General features: G+C 41.6%; 1 protein-coding gene across 3 annotated transcripts; it reads left to right on the top strand.

Moving 5' to 3' along the window:
• Positions 1-897: 897 nt before the first annotated feature.
• On the top strand, positions 898-19,018 carry LOC109902297 (alpha-N-acetylgalactosaminide alpha-2,6-sialyltransferase 5). Of its 3 annotated transcripts, none has more exons than XM_020498554.2 (5): positions 898-1,127; positions 1,843-2,055; positions 10,372-10,784; positions 12,583-12,690; positions 14,941-19,018. In XM_020498554.2, exons 1-5 carry the CDS (start codon positions 1,113-1,115, stop codon positions 15,179-15,181), a joined length of 990 nt encoding a protein of 329 aa, XP_020354143.1. In that variant the 5' UTR covers positions 898-1,112; the 3' UTR covers positions 15,182-19,018. The 3 variants fall into 3 exon arrangements, with proteins under 3 accessions (XP_020354143.1, XP_031642204.1, XP_020354144.1); XM_020498555.2 differs by having other exon boundaries at positions 945-1,124; XM_031786344.1 differs by lacking the exon at positions 12,583-12,690 and having other exon boundaries at positions 942-1,127.
• The last annotated feature ends 1,165 nt before the right edge of the window (positions 19,019-20,183 follow it).

Below are 20,183 nucleotides of genomic sequence, written 5' to 3'. Positions count from 1 at the left end.
CATCTTATATGAACAAGTGGTGTAAAGTACTTACGTAAAAATACTTTAAAGTACTATTTAAGTAGTTTTTTTTAGTATCTGTACTTTACATAACTATATATTAGATATTAACTTTATACTTCTGACTACTTTTACTTCACTACATTCCGAAAGAAAACATTGTACTTTTTACTCCATACATTTTCCTGGACAACCAAAAGTACTAGTTGCGTTTCGAATGCTTAGAAGGACAGGAAAATTGTTAAATTCATGCACTTATAAAGAGAACACGTGGTCATCCCTACTGCGTCTGGACTGGCGGACTGACTAAACACAAATGCGTCTTCTGTAAATAATGTCTGAGTGTTGGAATGGGACCCTGGCTATCCCTACATTTTAAAAATAAGAAAATTGTGCTGTCTGCTTTGCAGGAATTAGAAAATATTTATATTTTTACTTTTGATACATATATTTAACCAATTACATAGTACTTTTGATAATTAAGTATATTTTAAACCAAACACTTCTAGACTTTTACTCAAGTAGTATTGTACTGGTTGACTTTCACTTTTACTTGAGTAACTTTCTATTAAGGTATCTACACTTTTACTCAAGTATGACAATTGGGTACTTTTTGTCAGGTTATTGCCACTGATATTAACTACTTATTAATAGTAATTAACAGCCTATAAACTCTTTGCTTAACACCGACATTTTTTACAAAGGTCTCTTTTACAAGGAAGCACTGCAATTTACAAATACAACATAATACAAATGTATACAGTATTTCAAACACATTCAACAGAAAGAGTTAGGCTAAATTCCTCAGTAAAGAGATCCCCAATCAATAATTAGAATTGTACGAAATTCTTCCATCCTTGAACGGGCGTTCATTATGACCATGCGGATTTATCATACTGGGCGCTCTGGATTCTGCGAGAGGGAAGTGGATCGTTGATGTATGTATCAGTGCGAGTGCTAATCTGCTACATTAGGGATGCGCTCTTTGTCAAAAAGTCAGTCAGTTGTTATTTGGCGTAAACAGACACGGCTGCGACGATTTCAGCAACGTGAATGCTCCGGCTTCTAAATCGTTATGTAAAGGGAACAATTTTACGGAGGACATCCACAAAATGAAGGCTCAGGTGGTAGGCTTTTTGAAACTCTTTTGGAAAGATGGAAGTTATGGGAGAAAATAGACATCTCGCCTACTGCTACTGTATCATGCTCCTAGTCTATTCTACTCTACTGTTTAAATAGTTTCGGCTCCATCTTTATAACAATGGGTTGGGTGATGGATTTAAAGATTATAATGTGAAGAGTACACAGCTGTCAGTCTTTTTAAATCATAGAGCGCATCTGTTCCCACAGGGCAAAAACTGGTTGTGTCCATGTTGTTACCACGTAATTTCAACAACAAAGATCATATGTGATGAAAAACTGAGTCATCGGCATTATAGAATTTCCCTCAAGAAATTCCCCCAACTTTTAACCGAAATCAATTTTTTGGGTGATTTTACGTTGAATTCACGTTAATTGACAACTCAACCAAATGTAAATCAAAACTAGACTGAACTGACATCTGTTCACAGTGGGTTGATTTGAGTGGTGGATTAGAGAATTTAATTGTGATTACAGAAAGAAGAGATGTGATATTATGTGTCATCTCACAACCATTATCATAAGCTGCTAACAGAGTTTTAAAGTTCTAATTTGTCATTATATTCTAGAATAGAAATGCTATAAATAATTTATTATAGCATACTGCAGATATAGGGTAATTTAGTTTCTTTTTGCATATTTTATAAACCGGTTGAATATCTCATGATATAGCCTATTTTACCAATTTTCTCCTTATTATAGCGCCGTGGGGTTATCGTCATTATAGTTATTACCATGGGTACCAGTCTCATGGTTGTGTACAACAACAGCTTCACGGACACGTCAGGGACAGCGTATCCCACGGATGCTGCTGCTACTGGGCCGCAAATGGATAAGCCCAGGAAAGCGCAGCCTAAACCAGGAAGAGCCCTGTCATCAACCCTACAGGGCTACACTGGAGTCATCGATCAAAAGGTAAGCGGTATACTGACTATAAGAACGCAACATCTGTAGAAATGTGTCAAGACATTTAAAACATGTATGGACAACCAACAGTGGTTGTTTCCTGTGTCATTTATTCAAAAGGCTTTGTAGATATTTATTCCAAAGGCTTTGTAGATATTTATTCCAAAGGCTTTGTAGATATTTTGAAATTGTAAGTAGGTATTCGGCAAAAGTCTACAGTGTATTCCAAAGTACCATCAACAGCACTTCAGTCTGTCGCTTAAGGTTCAATCGTTTAGAACTAAGATGAGGGTTAATCGATTCAGTGTCTTGTGAGTGTAATTGTAATCAGTGGCCACAGCCAATATGTTGGACATTAAGCACCTGAGAGGCACATTGACTACTCTAGTGATGTTGTGCATGAATAACACGAGCTGCACCTCCTGATCTGCATCCAGCTGTTATTCAGGTAAAGCTGACCGGCCAGCTCACAGACAAATATCCCAGGTAGGCTACACTCGAAGTGGCTTATTGATATAGCTCGGGAGATTTCTTCTTGAAACCACACGAGTGGGTGGGACTTTGAAATTGGCAACCGTTTGCAGTACGTTTGAATCCCTGTTCCAAAGACTGCAGCCAGTGAGGTTCCCAGGCAAGTTGATGGAAAGAGAGATAGGTAGTTCAAATCAAATCACATTTTATTTGTCACACGCTCCAAATACAACAGGTGTAGTAGACCTTACAGTGAAATGCTTACTTGCAAGCCCTTAACCAACAATAAAGTTTTAAGAAAAATAACAACATTTTGTATTTATTTTTAAGTAACAAATAATGAAAGAGCAGCAGTAAAATAACAGGGGGTAACGGTATGGAGTCAATGTGCTGGGGTATCGGTTAGTTGAGGTAATTGAGGTAATATGTACATGTAGGTCGAGTTATTAAAGTGACATAGATATGCATAGATAATAACAGAGAGTAGCAGCAGTGTAATGGAAGGGGGGGGGGGCAATGCAATTAGACTGGGTTGCCATTTGATTAGATGTTCACGAGTCTTATGACTTGGGGGGTTGATTAGAAGCTGATTAGAAGCCTCTTGGACCTAGACATGGCGCTCCGGTAGCGCTTTCCGTGCGGTAGCAGAGAGAGCAGTTGTTTTGGTACCTTTGAGTTTTTGTTGGTTGTTATTCCTAAATAAGAGACACACACAGCGTGCTGGCTTCTGTATGGGCTGACTTTAGCAGCATGGCTCCAGAGTGGGAGAGATACGGGAGTAGAGAGCGGTAGCGTGGAAGGACACTGCGTCTCTCAGGTGGCACCGGACAAGAGAGGCTACAACGGAGAGGAGTTGAGAACAGGATTATATGGGGGTCTGTGTCTGGAGCGGTTCTGTTCACTGCTCACTGTTTAACGACTATTAAAAGCGTCAGAGAGTTGTGTGATTTGTAGCCATTGTACTGTACATGCCCAGCACAATGAAGTTGTTTGTTCTTGCCCAGCCCAAACTTTTCAATAGATTCAGCAGCAATATGAAGTCCCCTTCCAGCCAACAGCTAGAATATGATGATGAAAGAACTTAGTAACTCAGACCAAACAGGACACACAGAGGTCTTTCTTTGTGTCCTATTTGGTCCCAGTCCAAGAAAAGGCAGCACAATGAACACATCTGGATTATATTTCCGTTCTCACCCCGTCCCCTGATATGAATCTTCTCTCCAGTCGTTCCCTGCCATCGTATTACTTAATTAATCCGCAAACTGCCCCATCTCAGGTCTGCTCTCCACTGTAGGGACTCTAAAGTACCGCTGTAGTGTAGCTGCCATTACACCCTGAAAATCACGATCTGGACTATCTGAATTCACAGACCATCCCAGTCAGTTGGTATCGGCTTTAGCTGCGGGGCCTCTTGACTCTGATCACTTAACATACACAAAGCATTCATGCATGCACCCCCCCCCCCCATGCACACACACACACACACACCACCGTATTTACAGTATTTACTGCGCCTGAAGGATTCTGGTTATGCCCCCCATTAACTTATGTGCATAACTTTCTCTTTCATGGGCCATGATTCCACTGAGCTGGGTGTTGGACCTGTGAGTACCACCACTACTCCTCTAGCTGCTTTATGGCTCATACTGGGGGCTGAGAAAGGCCACACATTAATCATGGAGAATACACAGGAAAGGTCTGCCTCCACCTACGTGCCATAGAAGGTTATTCGTTTGCTCACAAGCTACCCAAAGCAAACCCTTTCTACTTCGATACCTGGGAACATGTCATGTATCTCTTTCTAGTTTCATCTCAGCATTTGTGAATTGGGATGAGACATAAGATATACAGTACCTGTATACTGGTGGCCTTTGAATATTTCAGGACAAATCATTTATGATAGCTGAAACGCTGCTGATACATGTAGCATAAAAGGAAATATATAAAAAAGGAAATAGGTGTATCTTAGATGTAATCATAGAATTTAGAATGAATCAGTGTGTCTACCCCTTTGTGTTACTTTCTCCACTGTCCGTCACAGTGGTTTCTTTTCTGAGAATGTCCCTCCTTTATGGCTTTCTCACTTTTGACAATCTGATTACAGCTGCAGTCACACGCACGCACGCACACATACACACGCACACACATACACACGCACACACATACACACATACACACACACACACACGCCTGGTGGACTAGGTACAGTTAGTGACAATCCCCCCTCCTCTGATGTTTTACCGATTCCTATTAAAGAGATGTTGACCTTTAACACATGGCCATCAGCATCAATATGCACTGGCCTTTACACATGGTAATCACAAATCATGTATTTTCTGTAAATCTCCTCACTAAATATGTGTGTTTTTGCACCAGTGCTGAAATCCACCACTTTGCTTTCAAAGCCTTGCTTTTTGATGTAATCTCTGATGATTAGTTGGAACTAGAAATGAAAATGTAGATAACCAGAGAAAGTCAGAAATGAGTTACTTGTGAGACTCCCTCTTAATGATGCCCTTTACAAATCCCAGTTGTATAGAACAAATATAGACAAAGGATCCAGAAATCCCTTTAAAAAACGACTACCTAAGACGAGAATCAGTGCATTCCTCCCGAACATCTAATATCTTTACCAGTATAGGCCTAGACAGAGACTAGAAGATCAACGCTTAACTGAACCACGGCTAACCTTATTGGACATCATTCTCTGGATGTCATTAACATAAGTAGCCCATTAGCTGTGCACCCACCGCACTTCCTCCTCACTGAGAGAACTTCTTCTAAAGGATCCAAGTCCTCGTTAATCCAAGAGGACCTACTCCCTCATAAACGGATAGATAGACAGGGCTAATCAGAGCCTTGAGGAAAGCTGACAGGAAGCAATGAATATCATCATTTTGTAAGAGGCAGCTGTTGACTCCATCTTGGATCTAAGTGGGAATTGACGGTTTTTAGATTTCACTGTTAAAGACGAACTTTGACATTTTTTAAAGAACAAAATGGCAGTGATATATACAGAAAATATCGCAGAGCTGTGAGAAGAATGCTGGTGCCCTCATCATTAAAAAGCAGTTGTAAATCAAACAAATACACGTGTGAACACCAAAGATGATTTCAATTTCTACTTATTTGAGAAGAAATTGGGAAAAGTGCAACGCTGCCAATATATTTGACCGTATCTGTTAATACAGTAACCCCCCCCCCCCCCAAGACAATTCCCCCTTGTCCCTCAAATGCCTCAACACCCTCAATTCTGACATTTCCTCTGATATGTTGGCCTACTGTCTCTAGTCATCATAAAGGAAGGGCTCTGTGCGCCTGGTCTCACTGTCAAACCGTTGTTTTTGAAATATTACATTTACCAGAACTGCGAGACATGAAATCGAGGCTACTGTCCGCCTTGGGTGCTGTGAGTATTCTGGGAGGTAGCTAGAGAGAAGCTGAATGGACGCGGCTGTTCTCAAAAGCAATTATGATCCTGCTTTCCTCTGGGGAGGAGTCTAAGCAGGATGATAGTGATGCGTCTGGAGATGCTGTGTGGATGGTAATTGACTGGGTTGAGGCACTACTCATAACTGTGTGTTGTGCTGTGAGCTCTGTGGTCTGTTTATCATGGCTCAGCTAATCTAATCTACTTCACATTAGAGGTCAATGAAGTCTGAACCTGCCAACGCGCCATTACTATACTAACTCTGGGACTACGTCCCAAATGGCACCTTCCCAAATGGCATTCCCTACATAGAGCCCTTTGGGCCCTGGTCAATAGTGGTGCAATGTATAGGGAGTAGGGTGCCATTTGGGATGCACAGTTTGAGTGGAATATGTATATTTTCGGTTTATGAATGATTTATGACATAGTCGTATTAGTCAAGTTCCTACTGCATAGGTAGGTGTGCTCATATTGAAATGAGTTCATAATCATATAAAACTATCAAACTATTTGGGTACAGGTGGATCCATGAAGACCTCTACCACAGACTACTCCCAAATGCATAGGCCTAATAAGGATCCTCCCAGTTATTATTGCTTTCAAGCAGGTAGCTTCCATAATGATGGAATATGTAATAACATGTGATTCAATTATCAATTAGGTTTCTCCCCTAAAAGACTCGGTTTCAACCTTTTCCTCAAAATGAAGGTCGATAAGTCATTGCTATTTCTGCCTAGAAAGAAGCATTGAGCTGACAGAAGCTCTGGGCTATGTCAAAGACAATTTAGTCTTCCTGTCAAAAACACTTATTACTGGTGCTGGGAGAATTTCCCTGGTGCTCTAGGCCACAAGGAGGATCCAATAATAAAGTTGAAAGTTATTGCTTGGGTTCTAGGTCCGCGTTTTGCTGCACTCATATTCCTGAGCGTTTTTTCAATTCCAAATATCAATCTTATCTCTTGACTCGTTAAAGGGGAAACGAATGTGCCGAGAAAATGTTCCCAGACAAACATAGTCCGTTCAGGTAAGAAAGCAGCAGAGATGAAAAGGAAAGAGCAAAATCTTCCAGGAATAAAGCACCTGCAGTTCATTAGAAGAGACAGGCATGAAGACTAGCCAATAGAGACAATGCAGAAACAAAACCGGCATGGTTTTCTTTTCTTGTATCGAACTGCATTAAGTAGGAAGTTGTAAGGAAGAGCGGTTCGTATTGCCATGGGGAGTACGTGTTCCATATCTGCAGAAACGTAAAGAATACGAAAAATAAATACGATTTATGTCCTCCCTAGTTATTTTTCGTAGCCTGGCAGGGGATTGTGTATAATCGTGTGACGTGGCGTGTCATTTTTTTCCTCGTCTACTTGTAGGATGTCTGGCTAGCGCGAGCAATTGATATATCCACACTATGTCGATGAAAGATGCGGTAGTTTGAAGTCGGGAAATTCAAAATTCACAACCTGCTACCATGACAGAAGAACCCGGATCACTCATCACACACACTTCCCACACCGTGCCCATTCCCTTCTCCGTTTCCTGGCAGCTTCCCTTGTTAATTCATCTGTGTGTAATTACAGAGATTACAGGAAGACACATGTGAACAGTAGAGCGGGATCATGAGGCAGTGAAGTCTGTAATCTCACCCGTATGCACAGTATGTATTTGTGCACAGGCCACACGGGCCACAGTCAAGCATGAAGCTAAGAGTACAGCTCTGAATGCCAATGGGCCTCGGCATTAAGCCTTGGAATAATTCATGAGAGGGTCTCAGGATTTTCATTATTAGATATAGATGCCCTTTTGCCTGGCCTTCTACTCTATGCTGTAGCAGGTATTGATTGTGCTGTTGAATTTTGGGGAACACAGTTTTCCTCTTGGCAGGGAGATCTGAATCTGGTGCCATGGATCTCAACTCTCCGTGTGCCCATTGACATCGATGAGAGAGAGGGAGGATTACATTATTTTTAAATGTTTTTACTTGTTTTGTTAACCTTTTACTTCGCGGGCTAAGTCAGGGTCACACATTCTTGGTAGTCTTAAACACAATGACTTTGAAACAAAAGTATACAGCTGACACACATGGTTATGGGCTTAAACAAAATAAAACACCTGTACCATGTCAGATATAGAGTTGAAATGTGTTCAATTTTGAGTGTGCATCCTAATATTACACTTTATATAACTCACAAAAGACTGAAACATAACAAAACCGTTTGACATAGAAACCGGATTCTCAGTGTGTTTTTGACGTAATGTTTATTAATGATGAAATTATGAAAAATATGAATAACATTCCACCCATGAGGCTACTAGGTCATTTGACTGCAGGAAAGGGCTACAGGCATCGTTACATACTCCAAAATGAATATGTGAATATGTCTCATATTTTATTTAATGATAATGGGTTGTGTGATTCCTGTAGAAGACCCTTTGGGCTTCAGTCAGCCCCAGAGAGCGCAGACTCTGTTTGAAAACTTCAAACATGCATCCTTCTTTCTTTTCTGCCTTCTGATAGGCTTGAGCAATGTGGTGGGTACCGTGGTTTCACTTGTCCAATGCTGTTAGCTACAGGTAACTGCCAAAATAAAGGAATAACCAACCTAAAGTGTCACATCCCTTTCCTGCAGTCAATGACCAAAAACACCTTCTTTGGCCTCATGGGTAGAATGTTATTAATATTTTAAATTCTTTCGTAATTAATAAAGATTATTAATAAAAAAATAGACAAAAATCCTGAATCAAACCTGATTTAGCCCACTGCAGTGTAAGGTTGATAGGGTGTTGGGCCACCACGAGCCGCCAGAACAGCTTCAATGCACCTTGGCATAGATTCTACAAGTGTCTGAAACTCTATTGGAGGGATGCGACACCATTCTTCCACAAGACATTCCATCATTTGGTATTTTGTTGATGATGGTGTAAAACGCTGTCTCAGGCATCGCTCTATAAGTATTCCATTGGGTTGAGATTTGGTGACTGAGACGGCTATGGCATATGGTTTACATCATTTTCCTTCTCATAAAACCATTTAGTGACCATTCGTGCACTGTGGATGAGGGCATTGCCATCCTGGAAAAGACCACAGACTAGAGGCCTTCACAGGTTCAAAAAGTTGGACCCGTTCCGCAATGGACCTGGGGCTTTCCCATCCGGACCCAATATGCATAAATCCATTTCAAACGTAGAGATCCGTTTCAAACGTACCCGAGAACAACTAGACCAATTCCGTATAGAGCTGGTCGGATCCAGACCCGATCCAATCCGAGTGGGGGAAGCAGCAGAGAAGTACATTTTCAAGCTACTTTATTATCTGGAGCTGATAAAGCGCGAGGGAGATGAAGTAGAGAGAGGTAATGCTCTAGCATAGGCCATGCTGTGTGTGTAGGCTACTGTGAGTGAGCAAGTGACACGGAACGGAGCTGGGCGGAAGAGATGAGAGACAGCAACCAACTAAGCCGACAAGTGCTATAGTAGACTAATAGCTGCCTTAGCTAGGTTATTTATCATCCAATATGATATAGGTAACCTGTCCTGACTGCATCAAACCGAGAGGAGCTTGTTAAGATAGCTAGCTAGCTGGGCTATTAAAGGCTATATGCGCATTCTCATCCTACACAGTTACAACCAACAATTCCATTCAGAATATAAAGTAGCAGCCTACCTGTTGGCTCTTGGCCATTGTAACCTATCCTTTTAATTCCATCATTTTAATTCAACATTTTCCATTGATTAGATATCTCCTAACTTTTGCTCCTAACAGAGGCTCTATGACTGTAGCCTATTGCTGTTTTGATGACTTATGATTGGCCAACAACAACAACAACAAGCTACATGCGCCACTCTCATGGAAAGCAAAGAGCAGCCGTATGAATTGCACATTTTCTCTCTCTTTCTACTGCAACAGTCACATTCAGGTCTGTATGGATCCTTACAGAAAAGTATTTTAAATTGACACATACCCGAGACATACCCGAGACAATAATATCAGATCCGACCAGACCTGTGACATTATTTCGACTTATGGATCCGGACAGGTGGATCTGTGAAGACCTCTACCACAGACCACTCCCACCAGAATAGAAATGATTCCCATAGGTTGAAGGTAATCACTCGGAATGGCTGTGTATTTGTTGGTAGATACCAACAAATACACAGCCATTCCGAGTGATTACCTTAATGCTCTTGCCATCTAAGGGGTTGAAAGGACCTAAACCATGCCAGGAAAATGCATCCCACACCATAACAGAGCCGCCAGAACTCTAATTTAAAGTGTTTCCTTTATTTTGGCAGTTACCTGTACATAATTTCAGTGCAAGGAAATAAGGAAGCATGCATTTTTTATGTTGTTTAATGGCCACAGTTGAACTTCTGTAACCTCTGACCTCACTTTACTATACCGTCTTTGACCTCTTGACTTTCCCCCCGAGCCTCTGAGGATGCACTGTAACTGCTGTGCCCTGGTGACCAGCTCTGGCCACCTTACCGGCAGCAACCGTGGGGACGAAATCGACAGCACTGAGTGCGTCATCCGCATGAACGACGCCCCGACTGGGGGTAGTTTCCAGCGGGACGTGGGCCGGCGTACCAGCCTGCGCGTCATCGCCCACTCCAGCATGCAGAGGGTACTGCGGAGCCGGCAGGAGCTGCTCAATGCCAGCCAGGACTCAGTCTTCCTCTTCTGGGGACCCAGCAGCTGTATGCGACGCGACGGCAAAGGCCGGGTCTTCAACAACCTGCGTATGGTCAACCAACTGCTGCCCAAACTGAAGGTCTACGTCATCTCCCAGCTCAAGATGCCGCAGTTCGATGAGCTCTTCAAGAAGGAGACAGGGAGAGACAGGTAGGGTTTTGACATTTTGACCCTTGGGTCAATGATGCCATTGGGTTTTGGCTTTGTGAGTCTGTCCGTCTGTCCAATTCTGTTCAAGAATGACTTCCGAAAAATACAGTCAGTGTGTTTGAGGACTTGAGCCACTTGAAGCAGGATTTGCCAGGGAAGTCGAATGCATTGTAGTCAGTGCTCTTGGGCATACACATTCTAATTCAAAAGCTGCTTTTGAGCATTTTTAACAAAAGAATAAGAAAGAAGTCCCAACAACCACCCAACCACTCACACTATCATTAATGGGATTTAGTTCAAAGCACTCTGAATATATGTTAGGAACTAAGAGGATTAGTTGTAGACGGTGGGGTATGAGAATCTCATTGAATGGGACAATGCAGCTGGAGAGGGATTTTAACAATCTGTAAGTACAGAAACTCTGTCCCAAACAAAATGCTGGATCATGTTGTGAATGGAAGTGGTTGAAGAAGAAGAAACAATAAGTTGTGTAATAACATTGAGACAACCTAATGCCAACTACCAATTTTACATTACCAAGTGTTAGGTTCTAATTCTCAGAGTAAAAACTCTACGGACACTGTGAAAGCTCAAACCAAGTGTATTCTTCCCAGAGGGCCAGTACAGCGGCATTAGACAAAGACATGGTTTCAGCCGAGGTAGTATACATACCCCACTCTGGGTGGAGTCTCCTCCTTATAGCTAAACATTGCATCATTGTTGCTGGGCAGGTAGCCTAGTGGTTAGAGCATTAGGCCAGTAACTGGAAGGTTGCTAGATCAAATCCCCGAGCTGTTAAGGTAAAAATCTGCCGTTCTGCCCCTGAAAAAGGCAGTTAACCCACTGTTCCGAAGACACCATTGTAAATAAGAATTTGTTCTTAACTGACTTGCCTGCTTAAATCAATGTGATATGGGCCTTAAATGGTTCCTTATCAGCACTGCCACATGTGACTGTTCTCCCTGCATTCACCCCTCGTGTCTCTTTTATAACTAATGATTAATAATATAAGTAATAATTAATAATAGTTAAAGCTCAGAAATCCAAAACCCATCACACGGCATTGCAGGCAATGTTGCGACAAGCTGACACATTGACCAAATGTTTCTGTGTTTCTGCGCAGGAAAATCTCTTCGACAACAGAGCGATCGAAATAAGATAGTACATTTGTACATGACAGTTACATATGCTACGATAATACGAGATAATTGGTGTCTTCATTAACTGTTGACAGGAAGTGACAAAAGCGCTACACAGCCTCACAAGATAATGTCACTGAGGCAAAGCTAGGAGCAGAAACCGATTGCAGGTCCTACCAGACTTTCACTGTCTGGCACTCTCCCTGGTACTCTCCCTGTGCCCCCCTGGCAGAGGCTGCCAACAGTAAACAGAATGAGCCCAGACAGAAGTGGCACCGCTGCCAGCTGGGATATCCCCCAGTGAGGGGCTGGTATGGCTGGCAGGTCCACCTCGACAAACTAGCCTTGACGGTTCAGTAGATGAAAGGGCTCCATTTTACAGGGGGCACTGCTTTGATGGCTGTTTAACAGCACTGAAATTGCGATTTCATGTCAAATCATGTAAATTAGGAATATGCCCGTGTGAAATCTTATGGTATTAAAAATTAAGCAATAAATTGAAGGCCTTGGGCAGAATGGATATCACTGCAAGCACCACATAGGGCCAGTTTTTTTCTCTCTCACAATTTCTCTCATTTAAATCTATCTGATTCATGCAACACATTTCGTTGAACATATAGTATATATTGTGTCTTGTTTCCCCTCACCTTGTCATCCAGGAAGAACTCTAACTCATGGCTGAGCACTGGCTGGTTCACCATGGTCATTGCCCTGGAACTCTGTGATACGATCAATGTCTATGGCATGGTGGCTCCTGACTTTTGCAGGTGGGTTGGGTTCAGCACAGGGCACAGTGGTGTCGGACCCAAGAGTTTCAATGACGTATGCCATAAGGGATTATTACCCCAATGATTACTGAAAGGCAACTTATCACTTTTATTATTAATATTATTAATATTATTATTTCTGTTCTGGCAAATACAATATACCTGCTTGTGTTCTAAATATCTTGACTATGCATCTTAAATACATGAGAGGGGAAGGTCTAATAAAACAAAAGATAGCTAGGTGGAGGACAACAGGTGCTCCAGATATCGAGCTGATATCCACAGGCAGGTCCATGGGACCAGATCAAATGTCTGTGTTATGTGAATTATTCATGCTGGCTCAAGCTCTCCTCTGGGGCCAGAGTGTACTGAGTCTAGGACTGAAGAATTATCACAGGGAAAGAAGTAGCTTTGATAAGCACATCTCGGGGCTAAGAAATATGATATGCAGGGCAATCAGAAAGTATTCAGAGCCCTTGACTTGTTCCTTGTTTTGTTACGTTACAGCCATATTCTAAAATTAAGAAAAAAAAAAATTCTCTCATCAGTCCAAACACAATACCCCATAATGACAAAGCAAAACGTTTTTTAGACATGTTTGCAAATGTATATATATATTTAAAAAAAATACAATATCACATTTACATAAGTGTTCAGATCCTTTACTCAGTACTTTGTTGAAGCACCTTTGGCAGCGATTACAGCCTCACGTCTTCTTGGGTATGACGCTACACGCTTGGCACACCTGTATTTGTGGAGTTTCTCCCATTCTTCTCTGCTGATCCTCAAGCTCTGTCAGGTTGGATGAGGAGCGTCGCTGCACAGCTATTTTCAGGTCTCTCCAGAGATGTTTGATCGGGTTCAAGTCTATGCTCTGGCTGGGCCACTCAAGGATATTCAGAGACTTGTCCCTGAAACCACTCCTGCGTTGTCTTGGCTGTGTGCTTATGGTTGTTGTCCTGTTGGAAGGTGAACCTTCGCCCAAATCTGAGGTACTGAGCGCTCTGGAGAAGGTTTTCATCAAGGATCTCTCTGTACTTTGCGCCGCTCATCTTTCCCTCGATCCTGACTAGTCTCCCAGTCTCTGCCACTGAAAAACATCCCCACAGAATGATGCTGCCACCACCATGCATCACCGTAGGGATGGTGCCAGGTTTCCTCCAGATGTGACGCTTGGCATTCAGGCCAAAGAGTTCAATCTTGGTTTAATCAGACCAGAGAATCTTGTTTCTCATGGTCTGAGAGTCTTTAAGGGCCTTTTGGCAAACTCCAAGTGGGCTGACATGTGCCTTTTACTGAGGAGTGGCTTCTGTCTGGCCATTCTACCATGAAGGCCTGATTGGTGGAGTGCTGCAGAGATAGTTGTCCTTCTGGAAGGTTCTCCCATCTCCACAGAGGAACTCTGTAGCCATGTAAGAGTGACCATCGGGTTCTTGGTCACATCCCTTACCAAGACCCTTCTCCCCCAATTTCGCAGAGCGGCCAGCTCTAGGAAGAGTCTTGGTGGTTCCAAACTTCTTCCATTTAAGAATGAAGGAGGCCACTGTTTCCTTGGGGACCTTCAATACTGCAGAAATATTTTGGTACCCTTCCCCAGATCTGTGTCTCGACACAATCCTATCTCGGAGCTCTACGGACAATTCCTTCGACCTCATGGTTTGGTTTTTACTCTGACATGCACTGTCAACTGTTGGACCTTATATAGACAGGTGTGTGCCTTTCCAAATCATGTCCAATCAATTGAATTTACCACAGGTGGACTCTACAATCAAATTGTAGAAACATCTCAAAGATGATCAATGGAAACAGGATGCACCTGAGCTCAATTTCGAGTCTCATAGCAAAGGGTCTGAATACTTATGTAAATAAGATATTTCAGTTTTTTATGTTTTATAAATTTGCAACAATTTCTAATCGCTTTGTCATTATGGGGGTATTGTGTGTAGATTGATGGGGGAAATAAAATATTGAATTGATTTTAGAACAAGGCTGTAATGTAACAAAATGTGGAAAAAGTCAACGGGTCTGAATACTTTCCGAATGCACTGTACTGCATCTCCACCATCTCTCCGTATTTTACAATCCCTCTCTCTCTCCCTCCCCTCCCCATTCTGTATCTGTCTCTCGCATGCATGCACACACACTCTCTCTTTTTCTGTTGATCTCTCTCCTCTCCATTCTCGCTCTCTCTCCCCCCTCTTCCATTTCCCCCCTCAAACTTCTCTCCCCCTCATTTCCTCCTTTCTCCAGGGCTCCTTCCCATCTCTCGGTGCCGTATCATTACTACGAGCCTTCGGGGCCTGACGAGTGCGCAATGTATCTCTCCCACGAGCGGAACCGGCACGGAAGCCACCATCGCTTCATCACAGAGAAGACAGTGTTCGCCAACTGGGCTCGGATGTTCGACATCCACTTCTACCAGCCAGACTGGACCCCGTCCTCTACTCTCAATGGAAACAGCTCACTCACACCAGCTTCAGATGGCTCTTGATACCAGACATAGACAGAAAGGTCCCCAGGACCTGGGGAAGATGTGACTGTGTGTTTGGACTCCAACATGCTGATTTTCCTCATCCTCCCCTTGGCTCCCTTATGGGAGTGTCCCTTATGGGAGTGTGTGGGAGGAGTGGAAAAGTACAAGGGTCATTCCACCAATTCAGTGCCCGTTGAGAAGTGTAATTTGACATAATTTTAACATTCTGACATAAAGAGCACATGTTCAACTTCATCTCAGCAGGTTAAATTAAAAAATGACTATAGTAAGTGCTAACTAAGTGGCAAATAAAGTAACAGGGTTGACTGTTTTCTTAAATCAGCCATAAATCCCCTTGTGACAGGGGGAATGGAAGCTCACTGTGTGCAACAGAGGGTGGCAATTGAATGTAAGCTTCACAAAAATATTATAAAAATTGTTTAAAAAAAAGAAAAGAAATGCCTGTCTATCTATGGGTAACAGGGTTGACATGTTATGTTCGACCCGCTCAGATTTCCACCACAAAACACCAGAACGTGGCAAAAAAAAAGAGTGGAACCAGCTCACCTGCTTTTACACTAGGATCTGACTATTAAATGAGAGTTCTGTTCGCGTAACGTGTTGACCTTCAAATAATGGACAGATGTAAATGAATCACTAATCACATGAAATAAATAATCATCTTCAGAAATGACTTAGTTATTTTGTTGCTTTGACAAAGGCTTTACAATGATGGTGATACTTTGAGAAATGTTGGGATTAAGTGGGTTAACATCTCCTTAGAAGTGACACAGGGCTGAAGGAGGGAAATGTCAAAATGCAGAATTTTGGCACTTTAGCAAGTGTCATAAAAAATTGGATTTATTGAATTATCCATATGGTCTATATTAAATATATTTTAGATTCATATAACAGGCTTTAAAAATATATTGGTGCACAATTCTTACTTAAAATATCAAAGGGACTCAAAAGGCACTCTTTTCATGGAATGACCCGCAAGCTGCAGTTGCTGGAGAAGCAGAAGTGGGTAGCTGCTCCTCAAAATAGTTGGCACAAACTTAGCTCCAACTTGAGAAAACTTGAGGTGTTTGCTCAACTTGTGTTCATTCTACTATAAAATATTATTTGGGCAGCTTAACTAAAAAAGGCTATACAACTGGTTACACACACAAACAGTGCTTTTAACACACATGATTAAATTGTGCTTTTCAATTTATACATGAATTATTATTCAACATGTCCTCACCTGGGATTTGAACTCACAACCTCTTGGTTCGTGGAATTCAGATCTTCATACTACGCCACCATGTCTGTGTCAATTACCATTTAATCAGACTTTTCTCTCATTATTGATTTGATTGACCTATTTCAGCAATTAGGCTAATTTATAACTCTGGGATATACCAACTCAAATAATAATGACAGACGCAATATCTCCTTCACAATACTTAAAATAAATGATTTTGTTGAATTATTTACACATTCTGTAAGTAACTACATAGGGCCTATATAAAACCAACTGGGCACAATAAAAGGAGAGCTCAAATACAAGGACAACTGGCTACCAATCTGTTCTTCCACACTGATACAAACTGGGAAGAGAGATTCTATGTAAAACTACATGATCGCATTGTGTCGTCGTAGTGCCCTTTCCTTTATGTTTATGGAGAAAACAGAGCTGGAAAAATATACATTCTTATCAACTGAGCCTGACTTGATCACCTAGATCACCTTGCCCCCCCCCCTGAATACTTTAACGTGTTACTTTTGAATCCTAATGCCAGTAGCTACCCTCCCAAACAGGATGTTGCCACAGCGGCAACCCTTCGGAATGATGGGATGTCATCTACACAGCGTCCACCTGAGACCTGGATCATGATGAGCATCCCGGAGGTGGACCTGGTTGGATTTAAGGGCTTCAAAGGACAAGCAGGGTTTAAAACAAGCTTGTTTTTTAATTAGTCCAGTCCCTATAATCACACTCTCGGGGCGACATGGTAATAACGTTTGACCTTACCTGGTAAAATAAAGATGAAAACAAAGGTTTGGAAATGCGGTGTAAATTTACAAGTAGGTTTTCGTGCTGACAAACTATTCGCCTCCAAGCCTCTTTATTTGTATTTTTGGGAAAAGGTTAGTCCCGAGTTTTTACAGGACCAAAGTGCCAAGGTGGTGTACTTGGTATACACAAATACACAAATAATAAGCAGTCTTGTCCTGACTTCATTTGGGTGAGGAATCCTGTTTCCAAAACCAACCTGACAAAACGGGCGTTAAAAATATTAAAAACAAATCATAAGCTATCCCCCCTTCCTCTTTCAACAGTGTTCAACTTTATCACCATTGACATCATACCGTTTGGGTGCATACCGTTTGCGGATGCAGGGCGTAGAGTACATTACAGTATGTGTCAGGATTTGACACCTCATTGAGCCGGAGGATGAACATTCAACGTTCCATATCATGGTCGGATCATTTCATCTTCTGAGCAGCAATTTCCATCATGACACATATCCCCATTCCTGACATAGATAAGCACTGGCGCTAAATTGCTGAAATTACAAATGTTTGATAGCCCCTGGTAGTGGGGGAGATGGTTTTGGGATGTTTTGGTGGTGATTCTTGAATGGTTTTATCAGTCAAAAGTGGCATCATTATCCAGTGGGACCAAACTGTTTCCTGCACATAGTTGAGATGAAGTATAAGATAAGTATAGGAAAAGATTGCATAGCCTACGCACATCCAATACGGAGCAGGTGCTGGAGATCAAATGACATGATCAGCAAAAGGTAAAAACAGAAGGCAGTGTACAGAGTCTGGTGATTTATGAGGTATTATAACTTGTCTTTTTCATCGGCCGTTAATAACTTTTAGAGGACCAGAAGGTAGGCTTAAAACAGACGGTCATTTCTCTAAGTGTCAAAAGCTAGTGGAAATTCTTGGCAAATTTGAAATGTGAAGGTTATGAGGCGTTTCAGGAGATATTACTCATGTTTGCCCTGACACCTAGTGGCTATTTGTGTCCTCCATCTGTATGGACTGGTCTGTGGGTGCGGGAGAATGAACGTCTTGTCGTCTATTACTGTTTTAACGTTGATTGTGGGCGTAGCGGGGGAACTTTGCACTGTGTGAGTGGTCTATATGGACAACAATTGTTCCAATCACCCGGGGAAAATTACAATTGCCATGTTTTCCGCCTTTATGTGTTTTTCACCAGTAGAATATAGGCCCAGCCTTTGTCTTTAGTGGATAGTTCATTGTTGACAAAATATTCTAAATATGGGCCTTACAGTCTGTGAGGAACCTTTATTATAGATCCATCTGCGAGGCCCTTATTTAAACTGGCAAGCCTGAAATGAACCTTTACCATGATAGACCAGCCTGTAAGGCCCCTATTTGCTCTGATCAGCCTCCGAGGAGCCTTTATTATAGATCCATCTGCGAGGCCCTTATTTAAACTGGCAAGCCTGAAATGAACCTTTACCATGATAGACCAGCCTGTAAGGCCCCTATTTGCTCTGATCAGCCTCCGAGGAGCCTTTATTATAGACCATTAGATCAGCATGTTAGGCCCATATTTACTCTGACCCGCCTGAGAGGAAACCTTATTATCGATTCGCCTGTAAGGCCCCTATTTACTCAGATCAGCCTCAGAGGAGCCTGTATTGTATTAGTTGTATGAATAGATAGCTCTATTTAACCAGCCAGCTAAGATACAGCTTGCTATATTAGCTCATTGCTCAAGAGAAAATAGCTAGCTATGAAGTTAGCAGTGGTGTAGTACTTGTGGAAAAATACTTTAAAGTACTACTTAAGTCGTTTTTTTGGTATTTGTACTTTACTTTATTATTTTTATTTTTGACCACTTTTACTTTTACTTCACTACATTCCTAAAGAAAATAATGTACTTTTTACTCAATACATTTTCCCTGACACCCAAAAGTACTTGATACATTTTGAATGCTTAGCAGGACAGGAAAATGGTCCAATTCACACACTTATCAAGAAAACGTCCCTGGCCATCCCTACTACCTGATCTGGCGGACTCCATAAACACAAATGTGTTGAGGTGTGGCACCAGCTATCCGTAAATTTGAAAAAAGTATAAAAAAAATGGTGTAGTCTGGTTTGCTTAATATAGGGAATTTGAAATGATGTATACGTTTACTTTTGATACTTAAGTATATCTAAAATCAAATACTTTTAGACTTTTACTCAAGTAGTATTTTACTGGGTGATTTTCCCTTTCACTTGAGTCATTTTCTATTAATGCATCTTTACTTTTGCTGAAGCGTGACAATTGGGTACTTTTTCCACCACTGGCATTGGTAGCTTTGATTGCTGCATTATGTTGTCAGATGAAAAACATCAGCAAAATAGTCAACTAAGATGCAAGCTCCTTTAAAAAGATAACTAACCAGCTAAATAGCTTAGATTATATATATATCAGCCTGTATAATGTCTAAGTAGTCTTGCTATTTCAGTGTTTTATATGTTAGCCAGTATCATTTGAAAACATTCCAGCCATTTCAGTGTTTTTGGATCAGCCAGCTTTCAAAATGATTATTCTCGCTCTCCCCCTTTAACAATTTTTAATTTGAATTGGCGGAGTTGCTTAAACATCAGCCTGTGAGGCAGCAGTGTGTAAACATCAGCCTGTGAGGCAGCAGTGTGTAAACATCATCCTGTGAGGCAGCAGTTTGCAAACATAAGCCTGAGGGAGCAGTGCCTCACAGGCATAAGTCACTTGTGCTAGTAGTAGATTGTATTTGTTTTTCGCAGTTATAGACTAAATTGTCGGTGGCGTGCTAAAATATGCTATTCCTGCCGTTGACCTGTGACCTGTTGTGTTCTTCAACAAAAAATATACATATTTTCACCCTGTCTTTGTAATTCAGCTACTGTGTGATGTGTATCCGTTTAGAAATAGCATCATATGGAACTGAATAACATTTAAATTAATACATTTTTCTCATGTGGGACAATGTCTTTACATTTACATTTTAGAAGGATATGCATA

Source organism: Oncorhynchus kisutch, linkage group LG13 (genome assembly GCF_002021735.2).
Source record: "Oncorhynchus kisutch isolate 150728-3 linkage group LG13, Okis_V2, whole genome shotgun sequence".
NCBI classification, from domain to species: domain Eukaryota; kingdom Metazoa; phylum Chordata; class Actinopteri; order Salmoniformes; family Salmonidae; genus Oncorhynchus; species Oncorhynchus kisutch.
This window is presented reverse-complemented; position numbering and strand designations above follow the sequence as displayed.

Bases quoted from the DNA above. Each gene is read 5' to 3' on its own strand.
- LOC109902297 (XM_020498554.2), top strand. The intron at 2,056-10,371 runs GTAAGCGGTATA...TTTCCCCCCGAG, and splicing joins CTGGAGTCATCGATCAAAAG to CCTCTGAGGATGCACTGTAA. The intron at 10,785-12,582 runs GTAGGGTTTTGA...CTTGTCATCCAG, and splicing joins AAGGAGACAGGGAGAGACAG to GAAGAACTCTAACTCATGGC.